General features: G+C 41.7%; 1 protein-coding gene across 5 annotated transcripts in view; it reads left to right on the forward strand.

Annotated features, from left to right (window-relative positions):
• Positions 1 to 27,065, forward strand: part of pard3ab (par-3 family cell polarity regulator alpha, b) — a 296,671-nt gene that overhangs the window by 124,406 nt on the left and 145,200 nt on the right. For all 5 annotated transcript variants that reach the window (XM_083990939.1, XM_083990941.1, XM_083990940.1 and 2 more), the window contains exons 6-7: positions 23,150 to 23,241; positions 26,267 to 26,350. In XM_083990939.1, coding sequence (XP_083847065.1) covers positions 23,150 to 23,241; positions 26,267 to 26,350 — 176 coding nt within the window. The remainder of the gene's footprint in view (positions 1 to 23,149; positions 23,242 to 26,266; positions 26,351 to 27,065) is intronic.

Below are 27,065 nucleotides of genomic sequence, written 5' to 3' on the forward strand. Positions count from 1 at the left end.
CCCTAACGAGCCCGGGATCCATCACAGCGTCGCTACGGAGATGAAGGCTGAACACACGCAGCAGGATGAGAAAGGCGTCTCCTGCTGTTCCGTCACCCAGAGCGCCACCATGAAAAGGGAAGGAAGGAAAACAGCTTCTTATCTTTTTCATCGCTCTGAAAAACTAAAAGACTAAAAGTCGGGGTTTTTTTTAAAGTGCAACACACACCGGTTGCATCATGTAGCTTCATGTTTTATTCAAACGAAGTGACGAAGCCGCTCAGCTGGATTCACAGTGATGATGTGGAAGTGAGCTGTAAATCTGTTTTGTTCTGCGCCGTGCACTTGATGATGTCACTTTATTAGCTGTTTTATTTTTGTATCACTTACCTTTTACTAGTTTTGAACATTTAACATCACTTTTCTAGAGTATTTTCCTTTTCCCCCTCCACTCCCAGTAACCCACCACCCATGACCTGGTTAGCCATCATTCTCCATATTGGTGCACCAGATGATAATTAACACCAATTACATACATATATGTCAGTTAATTAAAAAAGATGAATTAATGCAATAAATATACAAATAAATGGAAATCAGGTCAGATTTACAGATGTTGTTTTCCAAAAAATGTGAGAAATGAATCTAATATTTTATGAACAACGTGACTTTTAAGCAATGCAAGAAGAAAGATGATTAATCAAGATGGTCCACAGTAGGGGTGTGCCAAAAAATCGATTCACATAAGAATCGCAATTCTCATTTAATACGATTCAGAATCGATATAAAATGTCCCAAAATTAATTTTAAAAAATGAAACAAATCTGCTGCTGTCGGCCTCCATTTCCTTAGAATTTAAAAGGCAGCATGTTTAACTGCACTATTTTCTTTAATAAAGAGGCATTTTTAATTTTGTTACTTAAGCAATATGTGATGTTGCTTTTATGCAACAGTTTCAACAATTCCATCTAAGCATGGATAAATGTTTAAAACTCAATAAATGTGAAAAAGACACTTTAGTCATTCTGTCTTGTAAAGCAGACTGGAGTAGATCATGAGGGTCCTTTGCACACCGATAGACTGAAGCAGAAATCATTAGGAATCAAATAGTTTTGAATCGAAAATCGATTTTGAATCGAATCGTAGCCCCAAAAATCAGAATCGAATCGTGAGATAGTAAAAGATTCCCAGCCGTAGTCCACAGTCGCTTTCCCAGTGCTTTTAAAGTGACGGATTTTAACTCAGTGAAGTCGCTCTCAGGCCCGACTAGACCCGACGACCTCGACTCGTCTCCTGTGGAGTTTCGTAGCCGCTCTAGTGTCGACTGCTCCGCCTGTGTGTGTGTGTGTGTGTGTGAGTGGAGTTCTCTGTAAACAGGATCTTCCACAGAGCGATGAAACACACAGCGAGCTCCCACCATCCATCAGAGCCTGGCGCGGATCGCTCCTCCAACAGGTTCCAGTGTGAGGGGGGCGGGGGGTTAAGTGGTGGAGGTCACTGCAGGAAGGTGGAGTCAGTATTAATGACCTGCTTGACATCACACACACACACACACACACACACACACACACACACACACACACACACACACACACACACACACACACACACACACACACACACACACACACACACACACACACACTCTTCTCATTCTGGCCACAGCCCTCGCTAGGATTTCAACAGCTCTGTGTGGGCCTCTAGTGTGTGTGTGTGTCGTACTGTCTGAATCCATGTTACATGATCATATGTAATGTCAGCTTTCCTCTTATCAATCACACACACACACACACACACACACACACACACACACACACACACACACACACACACACACACTGCGCCAGTCTTGTGTACAGCATCTGTCTGCTCGCTGTCACTGGTTTATGTCAAACTGATTTAAGCTCCACTTGAATTACTTAGTCTCAAGGATGTTGTAACTCTAGTGCATGATGGGAAAACACCTGGTTTGGTCCCAGATGTGATAATCAAATAAAAAAAAGAAAGATTGAAACATTGTTACATGAGGATAAACAGCCTCTGACTCCTTTAATATAACAAATAATCCTGTAAAACACCATATCTCATGTTGTTGTAATGCAGGTGAATCAGCCAAAGGACTCACATCACACACACACACACACACACACACACACACACTCGCCTCCCCAAACACTTTCTCTAAGCTGGAGGTGATTGTGTAATTGTTGCTGACGCTGACGGACACCTGGCTCTCTGTTGCGTCGTCTTTGCGTGATTCACTGCAAGTTTTATTTATAGCAGCGCTGATCTGATCCGTTTCAAGGGAAATTGAAATGGATTCTCACAATAACACAGCTGTTAGCTCGGATCATGTAGGTTTTATTTCTCAAACCATCGTCAGGATCAACAGTTGATCAAGACAACGTGTGAGCTGATCCAACAATCCAGTTGCTAAAGTTGCTGAAAGTGAGTTAGCTGCTGTTAAAAGTACATGATACTGAATAAAAACCCTGATTTGTGTTTATTTTGAGTTTTTAGTCCTTTGGTTGTTGATACAAACAGCCTTGAAAGAATCTGTCTTAAATATGAAATCTACGACGGAGTATTAGGGCCACACTGAGGAAAAAAAAACAAAAAAGCACTGACTTACGAGAATAAAGTCGTACATTTCCTACGAGACAAAAGTCGTAAATTTACGACTTTATTCTCGAAGTGTGTGATTTTTTTTTTTTTTTGTCAGTGTGGCCCTACTGTAATACTCCATCGTAGATTTCATATTTAAAGGCAGATTCTTTTTCTATTTTGTTCCCAGAGTTGGTAAATCTGACTCGTGCTGCAAAAGTAAAATGAATTATTTAATGTGTTTTGCTTTAATTGAACATTTTATTAGCTGGAAAGTCACTCGTATCTCTCTCATGGACAGGCTGTAGACAGGATATAATAGAAAATACAGAAGACAAACCACAGTGTAACCAGAACACAGTCGCTGGTTAATAAATAGTATTAGTTATGTTTTTTTAACCCAGAGGATAAAAAGCTGCAGGAAAAAAAAAAATCATTATGCAACACATTTGAAACAGCAGTAAGTCTTCTCTGCAAAGCGCCACATCCAGGAAACAGCGGTGAGGTCTCGCCAAAATAAAATAAGACACATAAAAAAAAAAACAGTGTGATTTTCAGTGAGTCCTGTCAACAGAGCTGACTTCCTGCCTCTGCACACCGCCTGAACGTCCTCTTAACAATTAATTACAGCAGCAACAACAAGCCTCTGCTATATGGCATAATTAGCCCGGAGTAGCGGCGGTGCATTAAAACCTTTTGTTAGGATTATAAAGCAGAATGTTATGTGCTGCACTGCACTGCACTGCACTGTATGGGAATGAAGAATAGCACAGCAGCAGCAGCCAGAACAGAAAACGCAGTGATTTAATTAGAACAGAGCGATGAATTAAAGCAGCGAAGCAGCTTCCTCAACTTTAGTCTCATCTTATCTCGCCTTTCGAATGAATAACACGGAACAGAGGAGGACGAGATGAAGAGAAGAATTAGCATAGAGCGTCACATAATGAAGTAGGCCCTATTTCACTCTCACAACACAACCTACAGAACGGGGCATCGCTCTGCACTGAAGTCAGCCAGATTGAATCGTTGCGTTGGAATGAATGAAACTATTCTCCCTTCCCAAGTGGGAAATCGTGCGTGCCTGCAGCAGACACACACACACACACACACACACAGACACACAAACACAGACAGACAGCAAAAAAAATTGAACCGAGATAGTTCGGAGCTGCGTTCACAAGCCCATCTTCATCACCATCACAACCACAACCCCTCCTCCTCCTCCTCCTCCTCCTCCTCCCTTAAACTCCAAGCCCTCCTTTAGCAACAGGTAGGGGGTCGCCATAGCAACAACAGCGAGCTGTCATCGGGAGTGTGTATTAATGAGAGCTGGCTGGAGATGCTGCTGGAGCTGTGTGGAGGATAGAAGCCTGCACTGCTGCCTCACACTGCTGTGTGTGTGTGTGTGTGTGTGTGTGTGTGTGTGTGTGTGTGTGTGTGTGTGTGTGTACGTGTGTGTGTCCATAAGTCATGAGGGCATTTATGTGTCTGCTTATGTGTGTGTGTTTACGTTGTGTTGTCGCACAGGAGATTGTGTGTGCGTGTGCGCATGCATGTTTGAGTGTATGTGTGTGTCAGTCGTGAGCACATGTCAAGAATCCAGGCAGCCATAGACTCGGTTTGCAAATCAAGCAATTAAGAAGAAAAAGCCACAAGCTGCTGAGACACACACACACACACACACACGCACACACACACACACACACACACACACACACACACACACACACACACACACACACACACACACACACACACACACACACACACACACACAACCTGCACCCTGGCTTGGTCAGTCGTCATCTCTGAGGACTCGCATGTCATGGAGTTGTTGTGTAGTTTCTATGGACTTTTCAACTTATGCATAAAAGTGAGAATAAGACAAATTGATTATTTGAAAAATAAAAAAATCCAATACACTCTCAGATGACATGCACATTTATGAATAAAAAATACCACTTTTTTTATTCATTTTATTCATAAAAAATACCACTTTTTTATTCACAGACTATAGATTTTGATGAAATTGGAGATACGTGGTTCTCACAGGACGGCGTCAGGCTTGTTTGTGTTGGAGTGCATCACAGCTGAACTCCTGACACCCGGAGCCCAAAGACAAGACCGGCTCTCACTGTAATGATCATTATTAAATCATAAATAATTAACTCGTGAGACGTTGTTTGTGCTTCTTGTTTTTAAATGGAAGCAACAACAAAAAAAAACACACCCCAAACGCAGACAAACTAGACTGTTGTGCAGAAACAACAGCCAGCGGCCAAGTTTTTACACGTCGGGTCGTTCAGAGATCAGATTCATTGTCTTACAGAGGAATTTAAATGATAATTAAAGAGTTGGAATAAAGATGGAGCAGGTGAAATGAGCGGGTTGGAGTTATTTCACAGTGAGATTTAAAAACTAATTGGGCTCAAAGTGCAGTAAGAGTTACAACTGGTGATAGATGGAGAGATCTGCTCAGTAGGAAGTGATGCATTGTGGGTTTTTCTTTTTTTTAGCTGCTGCAGCTAAAAAAAACCCGACTGAGCAGTTGGCTGTAAAAAAAAAAAAAAGAAAAGTCAAAACACACGACGAGCAGAAAGTGAAGCTGGTGTCCACTGAAAATCCAAAATGCCACCTCTGATTGGCGGCGAAAGGGGGAGGGTTTTAAAAAGGGGGGAGGGGCTTATATTAGCGCTCAGGCAGGTTGTTGTAACCTTTGAAGAGGGGGCGCTTTAATTAAACCACGACGTTAACGGGAATAACAGGTTTCCTCCAATTAGCAGCTTTCAAACACACTGGGACCGACCGGGCTACTGAAAACATCTGACTTAGTGAAGGTCACACTGAGCTGCAGTTACCGCAGCAACACGGGTGTGTGTGTGTGTGTGTGTGTGTGTGTGTTTGTGATGCTGCTGCTGCTGTGTGTCCTCAGCCATTAGATTGCTGAGGGACTGAGCTATGTTTCATGGTGGGATGGGATGGAGGCTTTACGCAACTCACTGGGGATGTTGTTACGCAGACGTATGAAGGCAGGTCCACACACACACACATATATATATACACACACACCTCTGTACCTGCAAGAATGTTAACGCAGGCATATGCATGTGTGTACGGCAAACCTATTTACACACAACCATGCTCGTTTGATAAAACATAGAGGCTCTGTCACCTCCACACTCGGGATGTCGCGATTACTTGTTTTCACAATTAATCGCGGTATTAAAGGTCCAGTTGGTAAGTTGATGAAAGTGAAAGTAAACTCCGCAACTTGGTCGGAAACTTCAAGACAATACAACTTCTACTACAACCTCTGCCAAAATACGATTCCAGGCTGTAGGTGGAGCCAGAGGAGTTGGATTTTGTCCTAAATCACTCATTTAATGTCTGACCATCAGAATATAGTGACAGTTCCAACAAATATGACTGAATAATTGTTACCAACCAACTGAAGCTTTAAACGCCACAATTAATTAATCGTAAAGATTTCCAAATACCGTCACTTTCCAAACAAGATTATGTTGGAAACACAGAGGTAGATGTGCGCCAAAGTGAAGGTAAATGTAAGAAATACTGGGCCATTTACCTAATGTAATATACGATTGGTAGGAATTTAAATGTTAGCGAGTCATTTGTGCTAATGGTAAACTTAAACATTTGGTATCGATGACAATTAATGACTTGAATATTCAAAACACTTCCCCTGCAGGATTAATAATTGGTTAATGGTTATTAATAGTAGAGACTTAAAATATTTAGTGTAAATAATTAGTAATGTAATCATATTTTGACTGTATTTGATTTTACACATTCATATGATGTAAATTAATGAATGCATAATAATCATGATAATCGTAATACCGTGATTATTTCTCTGACAATAATCGTACAAAGAAAATCTATAATCGTGACACCCCTACTCCACACACACAGGTGCATGCACACAAGCACACAAACACACACAGGTGCATGCACAGAAGCACACAAGCACACAAACACACACAGGTGCATGCACACAAACACAACACCGCAGAGTTTCATTAAAACTTAAGCACAGCCACATCTATTATGCATGCGCTACATTTTCAAAGTGTACTTAAACCAGTGTTTGCACACAACCACACAATGGAAACACAATTACACTGTAAGCATATGCACCAGAACAAATCTTATGACCATGTAAGCTCAGTCACACACACACACACACATATATATACACTTCTCTCCCCATGGTTCCCGGCTAACAAGCCTCGGTGCAGACTACGTGCTGGAGTGAAGTCCCTCAGGTGCTGCTGAAGCTTTAGCAGGATAAATCATGCAAACCTGAGTCACACGCTCATAAATCACCTCGGTCCGACTCGCTGTGTCTGAGTGTGTGTTCGTATGTGTATGTGCGTGGGTAACCTGCATGTTCAAGGTACCCTATGTGTTGGTGTGTGTGTTTCAGTGTTAGCAAGCAAGAGAGATGAAATTGAACCATCACCACCTTTTTCGAAGCAGCAGGACGAGTGTGAAGTCTGAAGGAGTGACCAGTAGGTGCTGCTGTGGAGCTTCAGGTTCACCAGTGTGTGTGTGTGTGTGTGTGTGTGTGTGTGCAGTGTGAATGATAAATACCGTAGGTGTGTTTGTGTGTGCAGATGTGCGAACGGTGTTAATCTGCTGTCGACTCTTTCTCTCTTTTCTTCTCACTTTTCCATCTGTATGTTTTTATTATTGTATTTTTTATTATCTGAACCTCATCTTTCTGTCTCTCACCCTTTCTGTTTCTCTTCATTCTTTGTTTCTGTTCCTCCACACAGAGAAACTCACTCTGTTTTTTTCCTGTTTTCATCACTGACGACGTGTCCAGGTTGACTCGTCGCTGCACCTGAACGTCCAGCGCTCAAACATCTGTTCTCTACTATAGACATGTTTTTAAACAAACTAATACAATTTTGACTGCAAATACAAATACAGCACATACCGTTTTAAATTTAACATTTGTAGTAGGTTTTTGTATGTTGATTTCCTGCAGACATCTTGATCTGACACTGACCACGTTTAGTTAGTTAGTTAGTTTCAGTTTATTTCGGACATAAATAAGAAATAATACAGTAATAGACCGACATAACAAATAAATACTTTGCAAAGACAACACATGAAAAAAATAAAATAATTGAAAATGAAGATAATTTGTTGGTTTTTTTTCATATCCGAAAAGGAGTGGGGAGAAATAAAACTTATTTACCGGTACTCCCACCCCCTATTCATAAATTAGCTATCACGCTTCCTTGGCATTATAATCTATACAATAAGTTAATTTATACGTTTATATAGCTGGATTTATTCTAATATATAATCACTAATCTTTATCTCTCTAATATATAGGCATATAAAGACATTACAACGGAATATTAGGGCCACATTGACAAATAAAAAAAATCACAAACTTAGAGAATAAAGTAGTAAATTTACGACTTTATTCTCGTAATGTTATGACTTTTTTCTCATAGGAAATGTACGACTTTATTCTCGTAAATTTACGACTTTATTCTCGAATAAATTCTCTGTGTTTTTGTTCTCAATGTGGCCCTAATACTCCGTCGTAGACATATACTGTGCAAACACATACAAAGACAAACTGAAGGTAACACCAACAGAGCAACAAATAAAACTAAGTGGGTAAATACCCAAATAAATAATAATAAGCACCTTGCGGTCATCCCTGTACATATTGAAAATCATTTCTTTGTACTTCTTTTTGAACTGGATTATGTTTGGACGTTCTTTTAACATTCAAACGGTTCCATATGGAGCGTTTCTGTCATTGATAATTCACCATGTTCACGCCTGCACATATTAAACTTTAGCGTTCAGTCATTCAAAACTCTCCTCTCTCTACTTAACTCGCTGCCTCTCGCCATTGTACTCTCCATCTCTCCCTCTATTGATCATCCTCTGTCTATCTGCTCTTCACATCAGCTCCCTTTATTTTCTCTCTTCTCGTTCCTTGTCTTGTCCGTCGTCTCCCTCCTCCTCCTCCTCCTCCTCCTCCTCCTCCTCCTCTGCTCGCCTCTTCACAGCCTTTGATCTTTTGGGTTTTAATATGACAGAGAGCTGTGGGAGCCCAGATCCCTTCCAGCTGGGGGAGACAGGCCGAGCGAGAGCAGGGATAGAGAGATGGAGAGAAGATGAAAGACAGCTCTCCACACCACCTCTTGAGGGTTTTCACTTCCCCTGAGGGGTTCTTCACCTTGGGGTACAACCTGCTGTCAGGAGTTTACACACACACACACACATACACACACATGCACGCACACAAGCACATAATTTGCTGTTCGTCACCTGCTCCCCGAAATCTAATTATACCAAAAAATACGTCTTATCAGGTTGGACACAGATGGTAGCTCTTAGTCAAACTTAATCCACCTGTTGAGGGATAGGAAAGGTTAGAAAGACACACACACACATGCAAATGAAAGATAAAAATCTCAGTTTTGTAAACCTGCTGCTACTCCAAGAAGAGGAACAAGAGATGGAGACTAGGCAGATGAAAGGAGACGAGAGAGAAGAAGAAGAAGGAGAAGAGAGCGTTTTCTGCGGAGGAGTTAATCAGAGGTCCGTAAAGCGATCAAAGACGACAACAGAGGGTGTCAGCTGCTATCAGAGCAGAGTCGTCGGGGTCTGACAGGAGAGGATAGACAGAGCAGCTGACTGCTGAGGCCTGCTGTGTGAGGGGCCGCAGGGTCGCAGGTTTGATTTCCAATACACATAGTAAACGTCTAACTTTTCTATTGTTTTTATATTTGATTTGTGCCTTCAGTGTTTGGCAAAAAGTCTCAGGTTGTTCATGTTGTAGAAATGTGACGACAACGTTCATTAGTGTGAATGACATCAAAAAAGCACATTAATAAAAAAGGAGCATCTGATTAGATTGGAGATGGTTGAATATCAGGTCAGAGGAGGTTTAATTAATGTGGATGTCCGTTGTCATACCGATGTGATGCCACATACATCTTTAAAAAAAAAAAGGACTCGTATTGAGTAATGGGTGTGTTCTCCTTGGTCTTAACTCTAATTATGACTCCACATGGTTTAATTAGGAGCTGCAGCCATTAGAATAGTGAGTTATGAAATGACAGATTAAACACAACCTAAAGCGAAAGCAAAAATGTAATTGGAGAATGACAATTTCAGAAAACAGATCTCCAATATTTCATCATCAATATTTAAACTCAACATTATTAACACGTGTAAATGACCAGTTAGTAAAATTCTGCATCTTAAAGGTCCAGTGTGTAAAACTTGTTTACAGCGACTGGGACGACTGGGAGTATTTCAGGAGCATGAAGCCATGAGGTGAAGATCTAAACCATTTTACGATATGTTGCTGCTGTTTCCTCCACCTTCTTTGTTGGTTTATTTATATACGTGAAACATGCTCTCTGGCTGGCCGGATTTTCCGTTCAAACATAGCGGCGCAAAATGGCGAGTCTGGCGACACTCCCTAAAGCAAGACCCTTGGTATGTGTGTATATAAAAGAATAATTATAAGGCTACGAAAACCAAACAAATTTTATTTTATAGTGATTATACACTTATAGAAATATGTGACCCGATCCATCAAAATGAGTCACAGTGACCCAAATTTCAAAGTTGAGATTTTGGTATCAATTGAAAGATTAGAAAATAAGCTTTAAAATGATACCCTAGTCAAAGTCATACATTTGATGGTTTTCGAGATGTGGCCATTTGAATTACGATCTCCTACTCTTTTATTTAGTTCTAAAACCTGACAAAATAGCAGTTAAAGTTTTTGCCAGTGACTCTGGCATCTGTTCCTGTACCACGTGATTACACGCACCCTATACGGTCCCTTGTTGTCATAGAGACACCATTCAATGACCCTCGGAAAGCAGGGAATCTCACAATTCAGATGCTTTTTACAGCTCGTCTCTATCATAAACGGTTCAGAAGTTGTCATGTTTTGTTGACATTTTGTAAAACATGTGCAAGCGTGTACGTTCGGGTTAGCATCGATGCTACGCTCTGTTAGCATCGATGCTACTCGGTTTAGCATCTGTTTCTGTACCGTCCCTTCTCGTCATAGAGGCACCATCATGAACGGTTCAGGAAATATTTCATGTTTTGCACCGAAGCAACGCTCATTTTCAGAGGGTTTAAGTTGCAAGTCAATTTTAATCATCATTTACGTGCCTTTTCTCAATTATCTGGACTGTGAAACTTTGGGAGATTGTTTTTGAATGTCATTGCTTTGAAATTAGGGTAAAAAAAAAAAAGGATTTTCTATGGGTTTTCCACGTTATCAGCTGATTATCTAAAAATAGAACATTGCGACATCCGACTCATTTTGATAGAACGGGTCACATATATTCATGGGTAGTTTATTCAGATTTTGCCAATAAACCTTGACAAATATTACACACTGGACCTTTAAAACAAAGAATTTTAATTTCAGTTTACATGTTCAGTCTTGATGATGAAGACAATTACAACTTTTTCTTGTATCAGACTGCGTTTGTTCATTTAAAGAGGTGTGCTTTGACAAGTCAGTGAGTCAAATTGCAGATACTCAGAATATCACAAAATGTTTATACATCGATATATCATCGTATCGTGGCCTCGGTATCATGATAACATATCGGTATCGTGCTGCTGTGGAGGTTTTCAGCTGAAGGTGCACTAAAGTGAAACACTGCAGCAGGAAGTGGTGAAAAGAAGAAGAAGTGGGAGGGAGAAGGTGCAGAGAACGAGTGTGTGAGAGTTTTTGTGTTTTCTCCCAGACTTTATAGTTATATAGACACACACTTCTTCTCAGCCACAGCCATTACACTTGGAGTCAGTCAGAATAATGGCCTTCTATCTGACAACTCTACCTCAGTGTGTGTGTGTGTGTGTGATCACTTGTCACCATTATCCACAGCTCCCTTCCGCTCACACAGGCAGTTATTTTGCTCCACAGCAGCGGCTCCACTGGGGAAACCTGGTCTGGATAAACGGAGCGTCACATAATAACAGGCTGTGTGAGCGACAGCGGGGCCTCACAGTCAGAGCCCCCGACTCCTGGAGGACACTCTCTGCTCTCACTGTTGTCCACACGGAAATGGAGCTTTCCTTATAACGATCTGTTTTCTTGTTCCTTCTGAAAAAAGTTATCTGTAAACGACTCTAAACGCTGTAGTACACATGCCGGGCCTGTGAAATGGAAGACAAGACAACGTGGAGCATGCGCATAAAGCTTGCTCGCTCTAAACAAACTCCAAATATTTTCAAATATCAAACTCATCAAATACACAATCCAACAACTCCAAAACGCTCTTGTGGACAAGTTGTGACCTGCACATTCACCACGCTATGAGATGATAACACAACGTTACCACACAGAGTTGTTTTAGAGGGAAATGCAGAGACTGTTGATGAAAAACTGTCCCTGAAGGCAACGCGCATCAGTGGTTTTGCATGTATTTACCTCTACAACAACTCTGTGTGGTAACGTTGTGTTATTATCTCATAGCGTGGTGAATGTGCAGGTCACAACTTGTCCACCAGAGCGTTGTGGAGTTGTTGGATTGCGTATTTGATGAGTTTGATGAGGAAAACCAAGAAATCCCATTAGCCTCCGTAGCGTAGCTCTGAGCAGCTCACGGCTCTGCTCCGCCGTTCTAAAAACAGCTTGCACCGACAATTAAAGGTAACGAACCTACTGCTATGACTATAGGGATTATGGCAAAGGGCCAATTTGCCAAAATGTTGAACTGTACCTTTAACCCCATTGAGAACTTTCAAAAATGAATGCAACTCTTGACGGAAATAAATGTTGTGACATTGAGACGCTTATGGAAACGATGCCATACCAAATGCGTGCCGTAATCAAAGCTAAGGCTGTCCAACCAAATATTAGAGTGCAACTTTGTTTTGGACGACGGGCGGAAACTTTTAGTGTCTCCTGGTTTGGGAAGTGATTTTCATCCAGTCACTGACTATCCTTTTCATTTGGAAAAATCTGGACTTTGCACAGTGTCGGTTTGTACCTGCTCTTTGTCTGGTCGCTGTTGATTTGCTCACTGAGCTGAAAAATCCCACTCAAACACACACACACACACACACACACACACACACACACACACACACACACACACACACACACACACACAATCATCCAATCATCCTCTTCATAGGTTTAAAAGATGATCATTTATTAAACATTCACGGTTTTTGTGAAGTTGCGAGTTTTATTATAAAACTTGAACTTCAAGCACCGTTTGGTAGCTGCGCATACGACAGTCACAGTCAGCCATGTTGCTGTGACAACCAATAGGATGAAGGAGCTCCAGAGCAGCCATTAAATGGACCCTGAGGTGAAACTGCTTCATTAAACCCATCGTATACGTCTGTAAATATCACTCTGACGATCATAGCCAACGCATCAGGCACATTTGAAACATCTTATATAAATATCTGACATGATCTTTACCAGTATATTTAGCCTCATATATGTAAAGTTAACAACGGAGAAGATGACAGGTTGTTGTTGACAGGAAGATAAGATAAAGAAGAGTTTTTATTGGAATCGTAAACACTAAACAAAAAATATAGCTATACTAGAATTAAAATTGATTTTCCAGGAAAGTTATTGATATCATTTGGCTTAAAATCCGCTCTATCAGTTCAATTCATTCAATATTTAGTGGAAGTGAATGAAGCTGATGGAGAAACTCTGGATGTTTTTTTTTTTTTTGCTCAAGTCTGAAACAGGGAACGTCCCAGAATCCCCTCTGGTTCGGAGTTGGGACTTTTCAAAGAGTCGTTTGTCATCGTTTGAACGAGCTTTGTCATGACTTTCTGTTCCTCTGTGTAATGTGTCTCTGTCTGTCTCAGTCTCTGCCTCGCTCTCACTCTCTTTGACTCGCTCTCCCTCGGTCTGCTCCACCCTCCCCCCCCCTTCCCTCCATCCCTCCCTCCCTCTCTCCTTCCCTCTCCTTTCTCCACTCTTTCATTTCTCTGTCCTCATCACTCCTCTCCTCTCTCTCTCTGCACAGAAACAGTTTCTGAAACACTCCTCGCTAATCTGAGTTTTATCTCCATCAGAACATTTCCACTGGAGTCAATTCAGTGTAAAATATAAAATCAAACGCACCCCGACGAGTCGAAAAACAGGTGTCGTTCACACCTTCCGCTGTTTTTCATTTGGAGTGACGCTCACTGGAGCTCTCGGGATCGACTCCTAAAATGTTAGTTTTGAGAAAAAAAAAGCTTCCATTCCTGATGAGTTCTCCGTCGTCTGTTATTTTAGAGGAAATTGCACTTTGATTGGACTGGATCACAGAAATGTGCAGTTGAATTAAATCTCTTGTTGCTGCTGCAGCTCTGGACGTCTCCGTGTGTTCACTCTGTTACTGCAACAGACTCCAAACTTTGACTCAACACAACAAAAGGACGGAGAAAGAGATGAGACTCTGAATGAGACTGCGGAGAGGCAGATTACAGACCATAATATTGGATGATTGACTTTACTTTAGACTTGCACAAGTAGCTTTGGATGAAATATCATGATATAAACTGAATGCGGCGTGGTTATAATAGTTATACTGCCGCGTTTTATTGTGTCAGTGCAGGTTTATTTATATGGCGTCGTTCAGACTTGAGAGCTCTACAGAGGCGACGTCATAAATCATTAGTAGAACATGAAGGAAGAAAAAGATGTTGATGTGATTTATTGAGGAGCTGCAGCAAAAGTTTTTGATTGGACAGTTGAGAGAGAGAGAACTGGGATTTATATTTCTTTTTTTTTCATTCAAACTCTGATTGAAAGGAGCAGACAGGTTCAGCAGAGCTCGGGTTCACAGGAAACTTAAAGCTGCTTCACCTCTGCCTGGTTCTGGTTCTGGTTCTGGTTCTGGTTCTGGTTACAGTGAGTCCCAGACGAACTGAGAGGTCTGGATGCTTCGAATCGTGCAAAGGAGATGATTCTGGATCATTCAGAGCTGCAGCTGTCTTCTAGTTTTTGGTTTTGGGAAATAGTGGATTATCATATATCTGAACATTTATCATTTTCCAGTTGTAGAAAACTTCTGTAAAAAAAAAAAAAAACAACAAAAACTAAAAACCAAATCCTTCAATCTGTGTTGAATACAACACATTGTTTGAAAGTATTTTAACAAATATGACAGAACATCAACAAACCACTGAGGTCCAGTCTACCAAGGCAAAGTGCAGTATCTGTAAAAATGCCAAACCGAGAAAAACAGCTTTTTGTATATTTCATTGTCAGGTTTAAGTATCAAATTTATGAATGACTACCGAGTCTATAATTGATTAAATAAAGGTGTAGTTTGTCTTTCTTTGTCAATTTTGACAGTTTTATGGCAGATACTGCACTTTGCCTTGGTTCCACAGTGCTTGTTTGGATGGACAGCAAAATAAAAAGCCCAATAACTCTTTTTTTTAGCTCTTTTTTTAGCAGTACCAATATCAAATTCTACCAGATTGAAGAGAATACGCCACACTTTTGATTGAAATTTAAAAAAAAAATGCAAATACTGCACTTTGCCTTTGTAGGGCAGCAGTGTGAAGCAGCCGTCACCTCTGAACAACAAAGGAACGCTCCACTCCATCTGTAACATCCTGAGCAGCAGCCACCATGATATAAACTCTGATAACACACACACACACACACACACACACACACACCACCTCACCATCAGCTCAATGAATCCTCAGGTTATTGACGACGCCGTCCGCCCGTCTGGATCCTATTATCAAAGTGTCTTCAGAGGAGACTAATTGAATTAGCGCAGGGATCTGTAATTGAAAGCCGGCTTTTAATGATGCATTGTGTTGCTGCATCCATCAAACATCTCACTGTCAGGACAGATCGGACCGCAGCGCTGCGAAGAGGGAGGGGGAGGGGCATCCAGTTTATTCCATCCTCAGAGATAACATAGTCCTTTCTTTTTTCTTTTTTTCTTTTTTTGAAGCATGTGTTTATTAGTTTTTGTTTGCAATTTACAGCAAATCAAACAAGACATTCTTACAAGCAAGAAACAGAGCAAACTTTTTCTGCCTATTCCCTTCCCCTCTTCCCCTCGCTAAATAAATAAAACATTAAAACTATAAAAATAAGATTAAATTAAAGCAAAAAGGAAGGGGGGGAAAAAGAATAAATAAATAAAAGTAGATAAATACTGATAACAGTTATATGATGAATTTCAAGGGTGTTTTCTCAGGATATTATATCACACATTCATTCCTCCTGCTGAAGCAAATTACCAACATTATATATTAACATCATGTCTTAAAAAATGTATAAAAGGTCTCCAGGTGTCATCAAAAACATGATGTTTCCGTTGAATAATGTACATTATCTTTTCCAATGTCATGTTTGATGCCATCGCTTCAATCCATCTTCCAATTCTTGGTGAATCAGCGTTTTTCCAATTAAGGGAAATGATACGTTTATCTTAAATACACGTACTGTATCTACTAATCTAGATTATTTACTTTGTAAATATGGGATACGTAGTCGTCCTTTCTTATTAAAACCGTTTGATTGTTTTCTATTTTTAAAAACACTCAGTTTAACGAGCGCAGAGTTGGGTCACGGCTCGGCTCAACACTGATTCCTCCTCTCGCCGCTGCTGTCGTCCTGACAACCTCCACCGGCAGGAGGCTCTGACCTCAGCGTGTGACCTCATGAATAAGACATGGGAGGTCACGAGCAGCGACGGACGGCTGATCATTATGTTCTCTGACACGATGGAAAGTGACTGTGGCCGGTTCAGTTCAGTTCAGTTCAGTTGGGTGGAAATCTAGAGATGGGTCTGTGAGATGAGCGCACCTGGAGCCCCCTGTGTGTGTGTGTGTGTATGTGTGTGTTCTTGTACTTACTACGTTGTGAGGACCTGGAACGAGTTTTTAACCAACAGAGTGAGGACATTCTTGGGAAGTGAGGACGTTTTGGCCGGTCCTCACTTTTTCCAAGGGCTGTTTGAGTGTTAAGCCTTTGGGTTATAATTACATTTTAAGTTAGGTTAAGAGTAATGGTTAAGGTTAGGCATTTGTTTTGGATGGTTAAGGTTAGGGTTAGGGGCTAGGGAATACATTTTGTCAATGGGTGTCCTCACAAAGATAGCATTACAAGAACGTGTGTGTGTGTGTGCGTGTGTCAGTGTCATCTCACCTCCCTTGAAATTGAACAGATTTTTTTTTTGTTGCCTCTTCCTGAGAGGGGTCACACAGCCACTGACCCAGAAGCTATTTGTAGGTTGTTGAGCCTTTTTTTTCTCATTCCTCTCACAGTTTTTTTTTTTTTTTTTTTTTTCAATCTTCAATGTGCTGCTCTCTCTCAGTTTGAAGTCCCGATTTTTATGGTTTTGGTCAAAAAAAAAAACCCATCAATCAAAAGAAAAGAGTCTGCTCCAGCTCTGCTGCGGTGACGTTTTCCCGTGGATAGCTATCGTTGCTGACTCTAATTAGCCCGTTTGTTTCCCCCGCCGTAACGGACGACCCACGTTTTTCCTGGATTCATCATCTGCTGCATCCGAGGATTTTTACCCCAGAGGGAAGTTAAAAACTAGAAGCTGAGAGCAGCTGTGTTGATCTTGAGATGCTGCCAGCCGCGATTCCTCACGGACATTTACATATGAAGTTGATGTGGAGTTTAACTTGAACTCTAATTTCATCTTTCATCCGCCTCTCTCTCTCTCTCTCTCTCTCTCCGACCCAGATGGTGTGTCAGACTCTTCGGGGGGGTCAGAGGTTAAGGCTAATTTATAGTCTCAGGTTCAGCGTTTCATCCGGTGGTGAACATATGGAGCTCTGCAGGAGAGGACACAGATACCGGTTAACAATGATGGATGCCTGTGCATCTGCCAGAGTCAGTCTGGGCATGTGTGTGTGTGTGTGAATGTTTTTAACGTAGCAGAGATTTAGAAAGGTTTTACCAATTCACTAATCGTCTGTTTAAGCACAGGAAGTGGAAAGTCATACAGGCAAAAACAATGCTTCTTCATGCACTGTTCAATTTTGAGATTTTGGGCTAGTTTTTCTCATTTACAGAGTGATAAAAAGAGATTTCCAAAATCCCCTCTGTGAAAACTTCTGACTCTAATATGTCAACAAAATAAAACAAGAATTTTGAAAGGGGCTTTATCCATTGGTCAGATTTCGGTTCTGGAAATGTATGCAGATTGGACCAGTCCCAGCCTGGTCAGATGCGTACATGAACTGATGAAGCCTCTTGGATGAGAGGTGAAACGTCTTCCTAGACAAATAACTAAGTCCAGTTGCATTCGATTTAACCTCCTTTGAAATACTATGACCTGAGCAAATGAGAATATGCACCGGCCTATGCAGATTAGCACATATTTCATTAGATATTGCCTCATTTACATATTCAAACATAAAATTTTACAAAACTTGTAATACAAAAAATATTCGTCTTAATGTAAGTGATAAACTTGGGAAATTTCATGGTGATATGTGTTAGTTAAAATGTTTACCCTATTCGTCTATAGTGTCTTCAGTCATCACATGAAAATATTTCACTATTTCAAACACATGAAACGTTATTTCATAGCAACAGCTGTGAACATCTGTCACACATTGATATCGATCCGTCTGCACACCTGTTTATTTGATTTGTATATAGATTTGGGGAGTGAGATCTGATCAATCCAGATACTCAGAACTGATCACTGTGATTGATCCCTGAAGACGACACCTTAGAAACCACTTGATAAAACAGTTATCATGTAAATCTGGTCCTCTGGCTGTTTTTCTATACCGCGTGTTGTTGATAAAAGCAGGAAACGTCCTCGTTGAAGCTGAGATCCGTCCTTATAAACACAGTGAAGGTTGAGTCCTCCACCTGCTGCGAATGTGAACAAACATTTGATAAAGTTAAAAAACCTGCCAGTTCTGTTGATGTGTGTCTGTGTGTGTCTGTGTGTGTGTGTGTGTGTGTGTGTGTGTGTGTGTGTGTGTGTGTGTGTGTGTGTGTGTGTGTGTGTGTGTGTGTGTGTGTGTGTGTGTGTGTGTGTGTGTGTGTGTGTGTGTGTGTGTGTGTGTGTGTGTGTGTGTGTGTGTGTGTGTGTGTGTGTGTGTGTGTGTGTGTGTGTGTGTGAAGTTCAACATGACGTGAGCTGGATCGGTGTTTTTCCACTTAACATAAAAGAGCGTCACAGTTTCTCACCACTGCATCATACATCAAACACCGCTCACAGAGAAGCGATTGTTCATATTTAAACACAGATTTTAAACATTAATTCACACTTTCTCATTGAAGTTTTTATTTTTATTTTTATTTTTTTGCTCCAAGGTTTTCGGGAAGTGAAAGTGAAGCTTTATTCCAGTAAACAGGCGTCGGTCCTGTCTGTGCTGTGCTTCCTCCCCTGCCTGCACACCGGCCTCCTCATCAGTTTGTCGGTGACAGTGCGGTCAAAGTGGCAGGAAAGGGGAGCGGGCAGCACTTCATTAAAGTGCAGCATTACTCCACTGTCTCCCTCTCTCTCCCATACATACATACATACACAGCAGCAGCAGCAGCAGCAGCAGCCCACACCACTTCATTTGGTCTGAGAGATAGAAAGGACAGGCCCCGATGGATTCTCCTATTAATCTTTAATGAGCCCCCGGGCCTGAAAACTGCCCGCCTGCCTCTTTCTCCACATCCAGGAAGCAAACAATGACTCGGCTGAAAAACACATCGGCCTGCTCATCATCATCATCATACCTGCTGCACCCCACCTACCCCACCCCACCTACCCCACCTACCCCACCTACCCCACCCCGTCTGCCTGCCTGCCGCCCATTAACCCCCCGACTCAGCGCTGAATTATTAATGTGGCGAGCTGTCTCCTCCTCGCTCACAGCAACGGGAAGGGGCGACGGTCTTGGGCGATGATGATGATGATGATGATGATGGGGGAGTGTGGCGGGTGGGATGAGCAAGTAAAAACTGATTGGTTCAGCTGTCAGTCAAACTCTTGGAGTTGTTGTCGGAGTCAAAACAAGATGAGTTTAGCAGCAGAGGAGATGATACAGGTCGGAAACTCAGAGTCAGACTTGATTTTTGACTTTGAAACAGTTGTTAATGAATCTTCTAATCGCAAGGAAATCGATGGAACTGATTAGAATTTAAGTTCTTTAGTTAATTGTCAATTTGTAGTTCTGTTTGTTTACTTTATGGAGACTTAGAGGATACAACATGGACAATCAGTCCTGGAGGTTCCACTAAACATTATGAGGTTTGGTAGGTACGTTTAAAGGAGACATATTAATGCCCCTTTTCCACAAATTAAAATAGTTCCCAGGTGTCTTAAAGACATGTCTGCGACATGCTTCGGTCAAAATATCACAAGGATCAAACATCACAGCTCTTTACATCCTCTCTAAACAGCCCTGTTCAGAACGGCTGGTTTCAGTGTCTGTCCCTTTAAATGCAAAGGAACCACTGCTAGCCCCGCCCCTTCTACCGGTACAAGGTAGATGTGGTATTATGCAAAATCGAATCCTAGTTACATCACTGAGGGAACAGCTCGGAAAACCACATGGATTTCAACCTCGGGAGGCTGCACATTACAGATTTTTTGGTCAATTCTCACATTTTGGTGCGCGGAAGGCAAAACAAACACCCAAGTTTATGTTAAAGAGCCTTCAGAAAGGGATATTTCCATAATATGTTCCCCTTAAATAAAAAAAACAACCAATCTGGAAGAGCGGAGAGAGGTTAAATATTCAAGTTTAAAGTTGCAAATTTATGAGAAAAAATTCACAAATGAGTGTTTTTTTGTGAAGGTCGATCCGTAAACTACAAACTTCATTCATTTGACCATGTAAACGTATCTGATTGACTTGATTTCAAAAAACAAAATACAACATTTCTCAGAAATTTGCAACTTTAATGTGGTTTACACCCAAAAATTCGGCTCAGTTCTTAAACTCATAATAGCTCTAAAACATGTAGGAGATGAAGACCATGAGATGCGACTGAGAGCTCCAAGACGTCTGGATAGTTTCTGTGTGTGAAATTGAGGAAAACAAACAAACAATCAAACCTCTGCATTAGATCTCAGCTAATTTTTCATTGGCCAATTATATTGTAGCATGAATTGATCAGATAGATCCATTGAGCTGCTGCTGCTGCTGCATAGATACTATATGTGATGCTGTGGGCTCATTATTGACTGTGCATTTTATTCAGTCTCAGTTTGTTCCTCTAATTTTGTTTCCATCACCATCACTCGCTCCAACTTTCTCCTTTATTATCTTTCTCTTCTCATTCTTTACACCCCACCCCATGTTTCACACACACACACACACACACACACACACACACACACACACACACACACACACACACACACACACACACACACACACACACACACACACACACACACACTCGGTTGTCAGCATGCCGGCAGCTTCCTCGGAGATGTTGCATATTGAAATAAAGGGTCTGTGAGATGCCTGCGTGCTCTCTGATGAATGCCGATCTCATTTGCTCTCTCTCTCTCTCACATTGCTACTCTTCTCCCCCCCAGATGCCCCCTCCCCTCCCACCCCCCCACCTCCCATCTCCCCTTCTCATCTCCTGATGAATATTGAACAGTGTTGGATGCGTTTCTGAGGCTCTCTGACTCTGTTATTGTGTCTCTGTGTGCCGGACGCTCAGCGTGTGTCCGTACGATCACCGTCAAACTGAACCTACACACACTTCCAGGGAATAAATCAGAGGCTTGCAGCAGCACGTACATAGGAAAACACATTTTTGGCAAAGTAAAAAACAGCCCATTTCAGGAATCTTCTCTGCTTTACGATGCTGTTAAAAAAAAAAAAAGTCTTTGAACGCAGCGCTGCTGTCCACTGAGCCAAGAAGACTCACTTCTTCTTATAGGCTTTCACACATGCTCTTATTTTTAGATTTAGTCCAGAGATCAAGGCAGAACAATTTAATGTTTCCCTCCCTCTTTTGGTGAAGCAGGAAGTTCATTACTAATGTCTTCAGTCTCATCCACTTCACATCTTCTTGAAAAGCCAGCGAGCTTCAAAATATTCTATTTATAGTGGATTCGCGTGTTGTTTGTGTGTGTTTTATATGAAGACCAATGGAGTCGGTTGCACATTAGTGGTCATCAAGGAAACATGCATTTTGTATTTGATGCTTTTAATAATTAAAGTTGGTGGAGACAGAAATCTAGAGCAACATTTCACACACACAGACTGCAGTTAGCAGGAGGCTAAGCTGCTAGCAACTCTCAACACATGATGTAAGAGAGACGTAACGTTTATTCTGTCTCTGAAATGCGTGATTCATATGGACACGTGTCCATATGAATTGTAGGACAAAGGCCAATCGAAACGCTCCCTGTGACTGGTCGACATCTTTTTGTATAGGTCTCAAAAATACAGTGTGTTAAAGGTGAATTCTGCTTTTCTTAATCTAACATGAAAATGTAGAAAGCGTAAAAGTCTGAGCTCTGTCCCTGGTAACCATTCAAATCAACTTTTCATAAATTGAACCATAGAAAAGTGCCTAGTTTTTGTCACCTTGACAACACCCCTGACGGTTGTTACACTTACACACGCACACGTCTACCTGCCTCGCACTCTGCCACCTGTGTGTGTGTGTGTGTGTGTGTGTTTTCTCACCATCACAGTCTGCTCTCCACCGACCAGCGGGAGTCGGGCTCTAAATGAAAAGACGGCAGTCACAACTCCTTTCACACACTCGTACGCTGCCCCTGTAGCTGTACAGTACGTCCTCCAGGCGCTCCAAAGTGTCATGGCAACCGTATGGCAGCCAAGGTAACGGCAGGCTCATTTTCATACTGATGAGGTGGCCGGTTGCCGGGGAGGTTGCCGGGGAGGCCTGTGCTGCTGCTGCTGCCACCGATGCTCCTCGCTCGTCTCTCCTCTCCGATGTCGCCCTGAAATTTTAATGACCTTCTTTTCTCTGCTTCTCGGTTTTCTCCTCTTTGCTCTTTTGTTCCCTATCTGTGTGTGTGTGTGTGTGTGTGTGTGTGTGTGTATGTGAGTCTCAGCTTCAGTATCGGAGCGGACGTGCACCTAAGTATCTAGAGTTAACACATGAGCAGAACAAAGGCGGTGCAATCTGGACGACAGCAGAAGTTTTTAAAGGGCATGTATTTTTATACGTGTGGAAAACCTCCTCCGGTTTGTTCCTCGTGGCTCCGACAGGTCAGCGGCTCAGCCTCAACCTCTCAGCTCCCGTGAAAACGCAGCTTTGTGTTGAAAGCCTTTTTTTTTTTTTTTTTTTTTGCTCTTTAACTGCCTCGACACCGAGCAGGAAGTCGACGGAAACAAGCCGGCGAGGTTGTAACGCCGCCGATCAGACAGCAACACGACAACAAAGAAGTGGCTCCGTGCTGAGAAATAAGATCTAGGAAACAAACAGCTGGTCACTTTAGCCCTTTTTAAAGTGTTATTGTTAGAAACGTGTTGAGCTTGTCGCCTGAAGGCAACACGGGGAAACTTCACCTCGTTGTTCTGTTCAGTCTTTTCTAATTCTCACTGAGCATCTCCTGTGTGTGTTTCCTTGCAGGAAGAGGAGGCCAGAGAGGAAGAGAACGGCCGGATCGAGCCGGTGGGACGAGCCGACTCCTGCATGGACCACACCCCCGTGAGGTCACTAGAGTAAGTAAAAAAAAAGTCAAAGTTACTGACACTTTCTCATATTCATCATTTAGGGAGAAGTGACTCTTTGATTATTGCACTGTGATTGAACAATGAACTGTGTTTTTGGATGTGATGTGCTAAAAGTCCTAATTTGACAGATTTTCACCCCAACGGACGGAGAACTGAAAGTGCAGCGATGCAGCTTTTGATCATAAATGAGCTCCTTTTTTTTTTGCAGTTTTTCCATCGTTTCTGTCATGAACAACGACACTAAACTCAACAAAACCACCATTCAGAAAATATAACCTATAATGCAACAAAACTTTTTTTTTATTCAGAGTTGGTGGCTGGGCGAAGGCATTTATTATCACACAACTGTGTTTGATCTTTATAAATCCTAATGACAAGTGCAACCACCAAAATGGCCCTGATCAAAAGTTTACATACCCTCAAAGTTTAATTAACCGTGATAATAAACACACAGATTGACACAGACTGGTTTAAATGGCTATGGGGACTGTCCACGTCTGTAACTTGATTGATTGTAATTCGTGTCTGTGTATAAAAAGTCATAGGGATTCTGGGCTCTTGACAAACACTCATGGATGCTCATTTCATCCATTGCTGCACTGACTTTGGGGAAAGCAAAGGAACTGTCAAAAGTCCGGAGGGAGGAAGTTGTTCAACTTTATAAAACATAAAAAGGAGATTTTTTTCCTTAATGAATGCTACACAGTTACAAAAAAAAATCGTCCAGGGTATGTAAACTTTTGAGCACAACTGTATCAGCCTTCAGATCAAGGAACCTGATTGGTTACCGATCACAGCCGTGGTTCAGACTAATGGCGCTGTGTGTGAGGAGGCTCAGCTCTCAGGCTGAAGGTTCTGAGTTGTGACCCGGGTTTGTTTGTTTGTAGAGACAAAAAATCTCATTTCAACCCAGCACCGGGATGATTTGCATAATTCTCTTTTGTGCGAGATCCTCGTCTCCCACACACACACACGCTAACCCATTCAGCTCCTTTTTATTAACAACTCTGTTTTGTTTTGTTATTTCTTCGTTGCATGCTTCCAGTTTAATATGCAGGTATGGTTTTGTCATTATTCCTGTGATTTCCCAGAGAATCCGGCGTCTCCCGCCTCTTAGTTGTCAACAAGGGGCCCGTTTTCCCCGAGCTAATCATAGTCATTGTATCAAAGCTGTGAAGTGATTAGATTTGGCATCTTGTAGAAATGTGGCTGTGTAAAGATGTTTTTACAGCCAAACAGGCGACGACAGGGACAAGGGGGGGTGGGACGCAAAAGGCCGTAACTGCGTTTTGTGCTTTTTTTTTTTTTTTTAAAGGGTCAGAGGATCACAACAAGAATATTTGTCTGTGTATAAAAACAAAAGCAATAAAAGGTTTTTACAGCGCAGGGCTTCACAGGAAACACATCTGTCTGTGTGCAAGAAGATAAAAGTTTGGATTTATCTTTTCCCACTTTCATTATTATCAAGACTGCTGCTGTTTTTTTTTTTGTTTTTTTTTGGCACGTCAGCGCTCTTAAAGGGATAGTTCAACATTTTGGCAAATTGGCCCATTGCCATAATCCCTATAGTCATAGCAGTAGGTTCGTTACCTTTAATTGTCGGTGCAAGCTGTTTTTAGAACGGCGGAGCAGAGCCGCGAGCTGCTCAGGGAGGTTTCCCTCATCAAACCCTTCCCTCATCAAACTCACACAATCCAATACACAATCCAACAACTCCACAACGCTCTGGTGGACAAGTTGTGAGCAGCACATTCACCACGCTATGAGATAATAACACAATTTTACCAGACAGAGTTGTTTTAGAGGGAAATTCAGAGACTGCTTGATGAAAAACTGTCCCTGAAGGCAACGTGCATCAGCAATTTTGCATGTATTTCCCTCTAAAACAACTGAATGTGCAGGTCACAACTTGTCCACCAGAGCGTTGTGGAGTTGTTGGATTGTGTATTTGATGAGTTTGATGAGGGAAACCCAGAAATCCCAAGAGCCTCCGTAGCGTAGCTCTGAGCAGCTCACGACTCTGCTCCGCCGTTCTAAAAATAGCTTGCACCGACAATCAAAGGTAACAAACCTACTGCTAAAGACTATAGGGATTATGGCAATGGGCCAATTTGCCAAAATGTTGAACTATCCCTTTAACCTGCCTCAGCATCATCAGCATCATCTTCAGAGCTTCTTCTCTGCTCGTCTTTGACATTTGCAGCTGAAGTCTCACACAGACGAGCGACCTCACCGAGGCCCGGCGGTTAGCCAGCTCAACACACACTGTCACACACACACACAGCACATAAAAGCCGCCGTGTGTGTGTGTGTGACAGTTGAGTTTAACAAAGCAAAAGGTGCAGGCTTTGCTTTTTTTTTTTTATTCCCCGGATGTGACTCACTGATGTTTGATGTTTTCAGCTGCAAATGTCATGAGACGACAAAGATCCTCCCAAAATGTGACACTTGTTTAAAATAAAAAGGGCAAAATTACACTTTAAATGTTTTATTAAGAGTCAGAAACACTGGAGGGGCTTTAGTTTAAAAATGTATGAGCTGGGAGGTTTTTTTTTATTTTTTTTTATCCCACCCCACCCCACAGATACAGACAGGTAGCTCTTTGACAGGCTTTTCTCTCGTCACCTCCTGTTACAGAGCGCCTGACGTCTGAATTGTGTGTGTGTGTGTGGGTGTGTGAGGATTTTCTAAAAGCTTCACTCTACCTTGTGATCCCTCATGTGTGTTTGATTTATTTGGATTGCTGTGTTTTTAACGTCCTTGTTGAATGTCTCCTCCAGCTTCTTTTTTACTTTATGTTTTTTATTATTTATTTATTTACCACTGTTCTTGTTTTTGTTGTCATTTTTTTCCCTTTCATCATCATCATCATCATCTTATTTCCTGTTTTTGTTTTTGCCCACATGGTGTCACCCCTCTCCTCTCCTCTCCTCTCCTCTCCTCTCCTCTCCTCTCCTCTCCTCTCCCGTTCCCCTCACCCACCCCTCGTCTTCCATCCGTCACCGTCTCCCAGAGACATAGTCAAACTGGTGGAGGTGTCAAACGATGGCGGGCCCCTGGGAATCCACGTGGTGCCTTTCAGTGGCAGGGACCGCAGGTAAAACAAAACAAAAAACAACAACAACTACTACATAGCTGAGACAGGCTGGAGGAGGGTGAAGGAAGTGAAGGAGACGAGCCACAGGGATTTAAAAAAAAACATCAAACATGAATGATGTTAGAAAGAGCCGAGACTCTGCAGATTTTTTTTACCACAACGACGAGGTTAAAGCACAAAATGGAAAACATCATTATAAAAGCAAAGGTTCTGTGTTAACTACATGTTTCAATGAAAACAGCAATTTCCCTACTTAGTTCTGCACTTTAGCTAACTGTGTCTAATTTAAGAAAGAGCCAATTTTTTTTCCAACATAGAGAGACTTTTTTTTTTTTTTTTACTTTTTCATCTTTTAGATTTAGTTGTTTTCTTTTCTCCCCCGCTGGAAAGCGACACACACCTGACAGCTCTGAGACGTTTAAAAGGAAGAAAATTGCCTACTTACCCCTTTTAGCTGATGACATGTCGGCCTTATTGTAGACTCGTAAAAATAAATTCACTTTTGTTGATAATTTGGTCCCTGAAACGTCTTTAAATATGATCATTTGGGCTTTTTGAGATGTGGAGGGAGGAAAAAAAACCCCAGAGAGAAGTGTTCATACTCACATACACATAGCGGACATTCCTCTTTGGTGCCCATGTGCAATCACTTCATCACACACACACACACACACATAGGTTTGCATGTCATCATGAAGCCATTTGCCGGTTTACA

The sequence above is a fragment of the Trachurus trachurus genome, assembly GCF_905171665.1.
Source record: "Trachurus trachurus genome assembly, chromosome: 17".
NCBI classification, from domain to species: domain Eukaryota; kingdom Metazoa; phylum Chordata; class Actinopteri; order Carangiformes; family Carangidae; genus Trachurus; species Trachurus trachurus.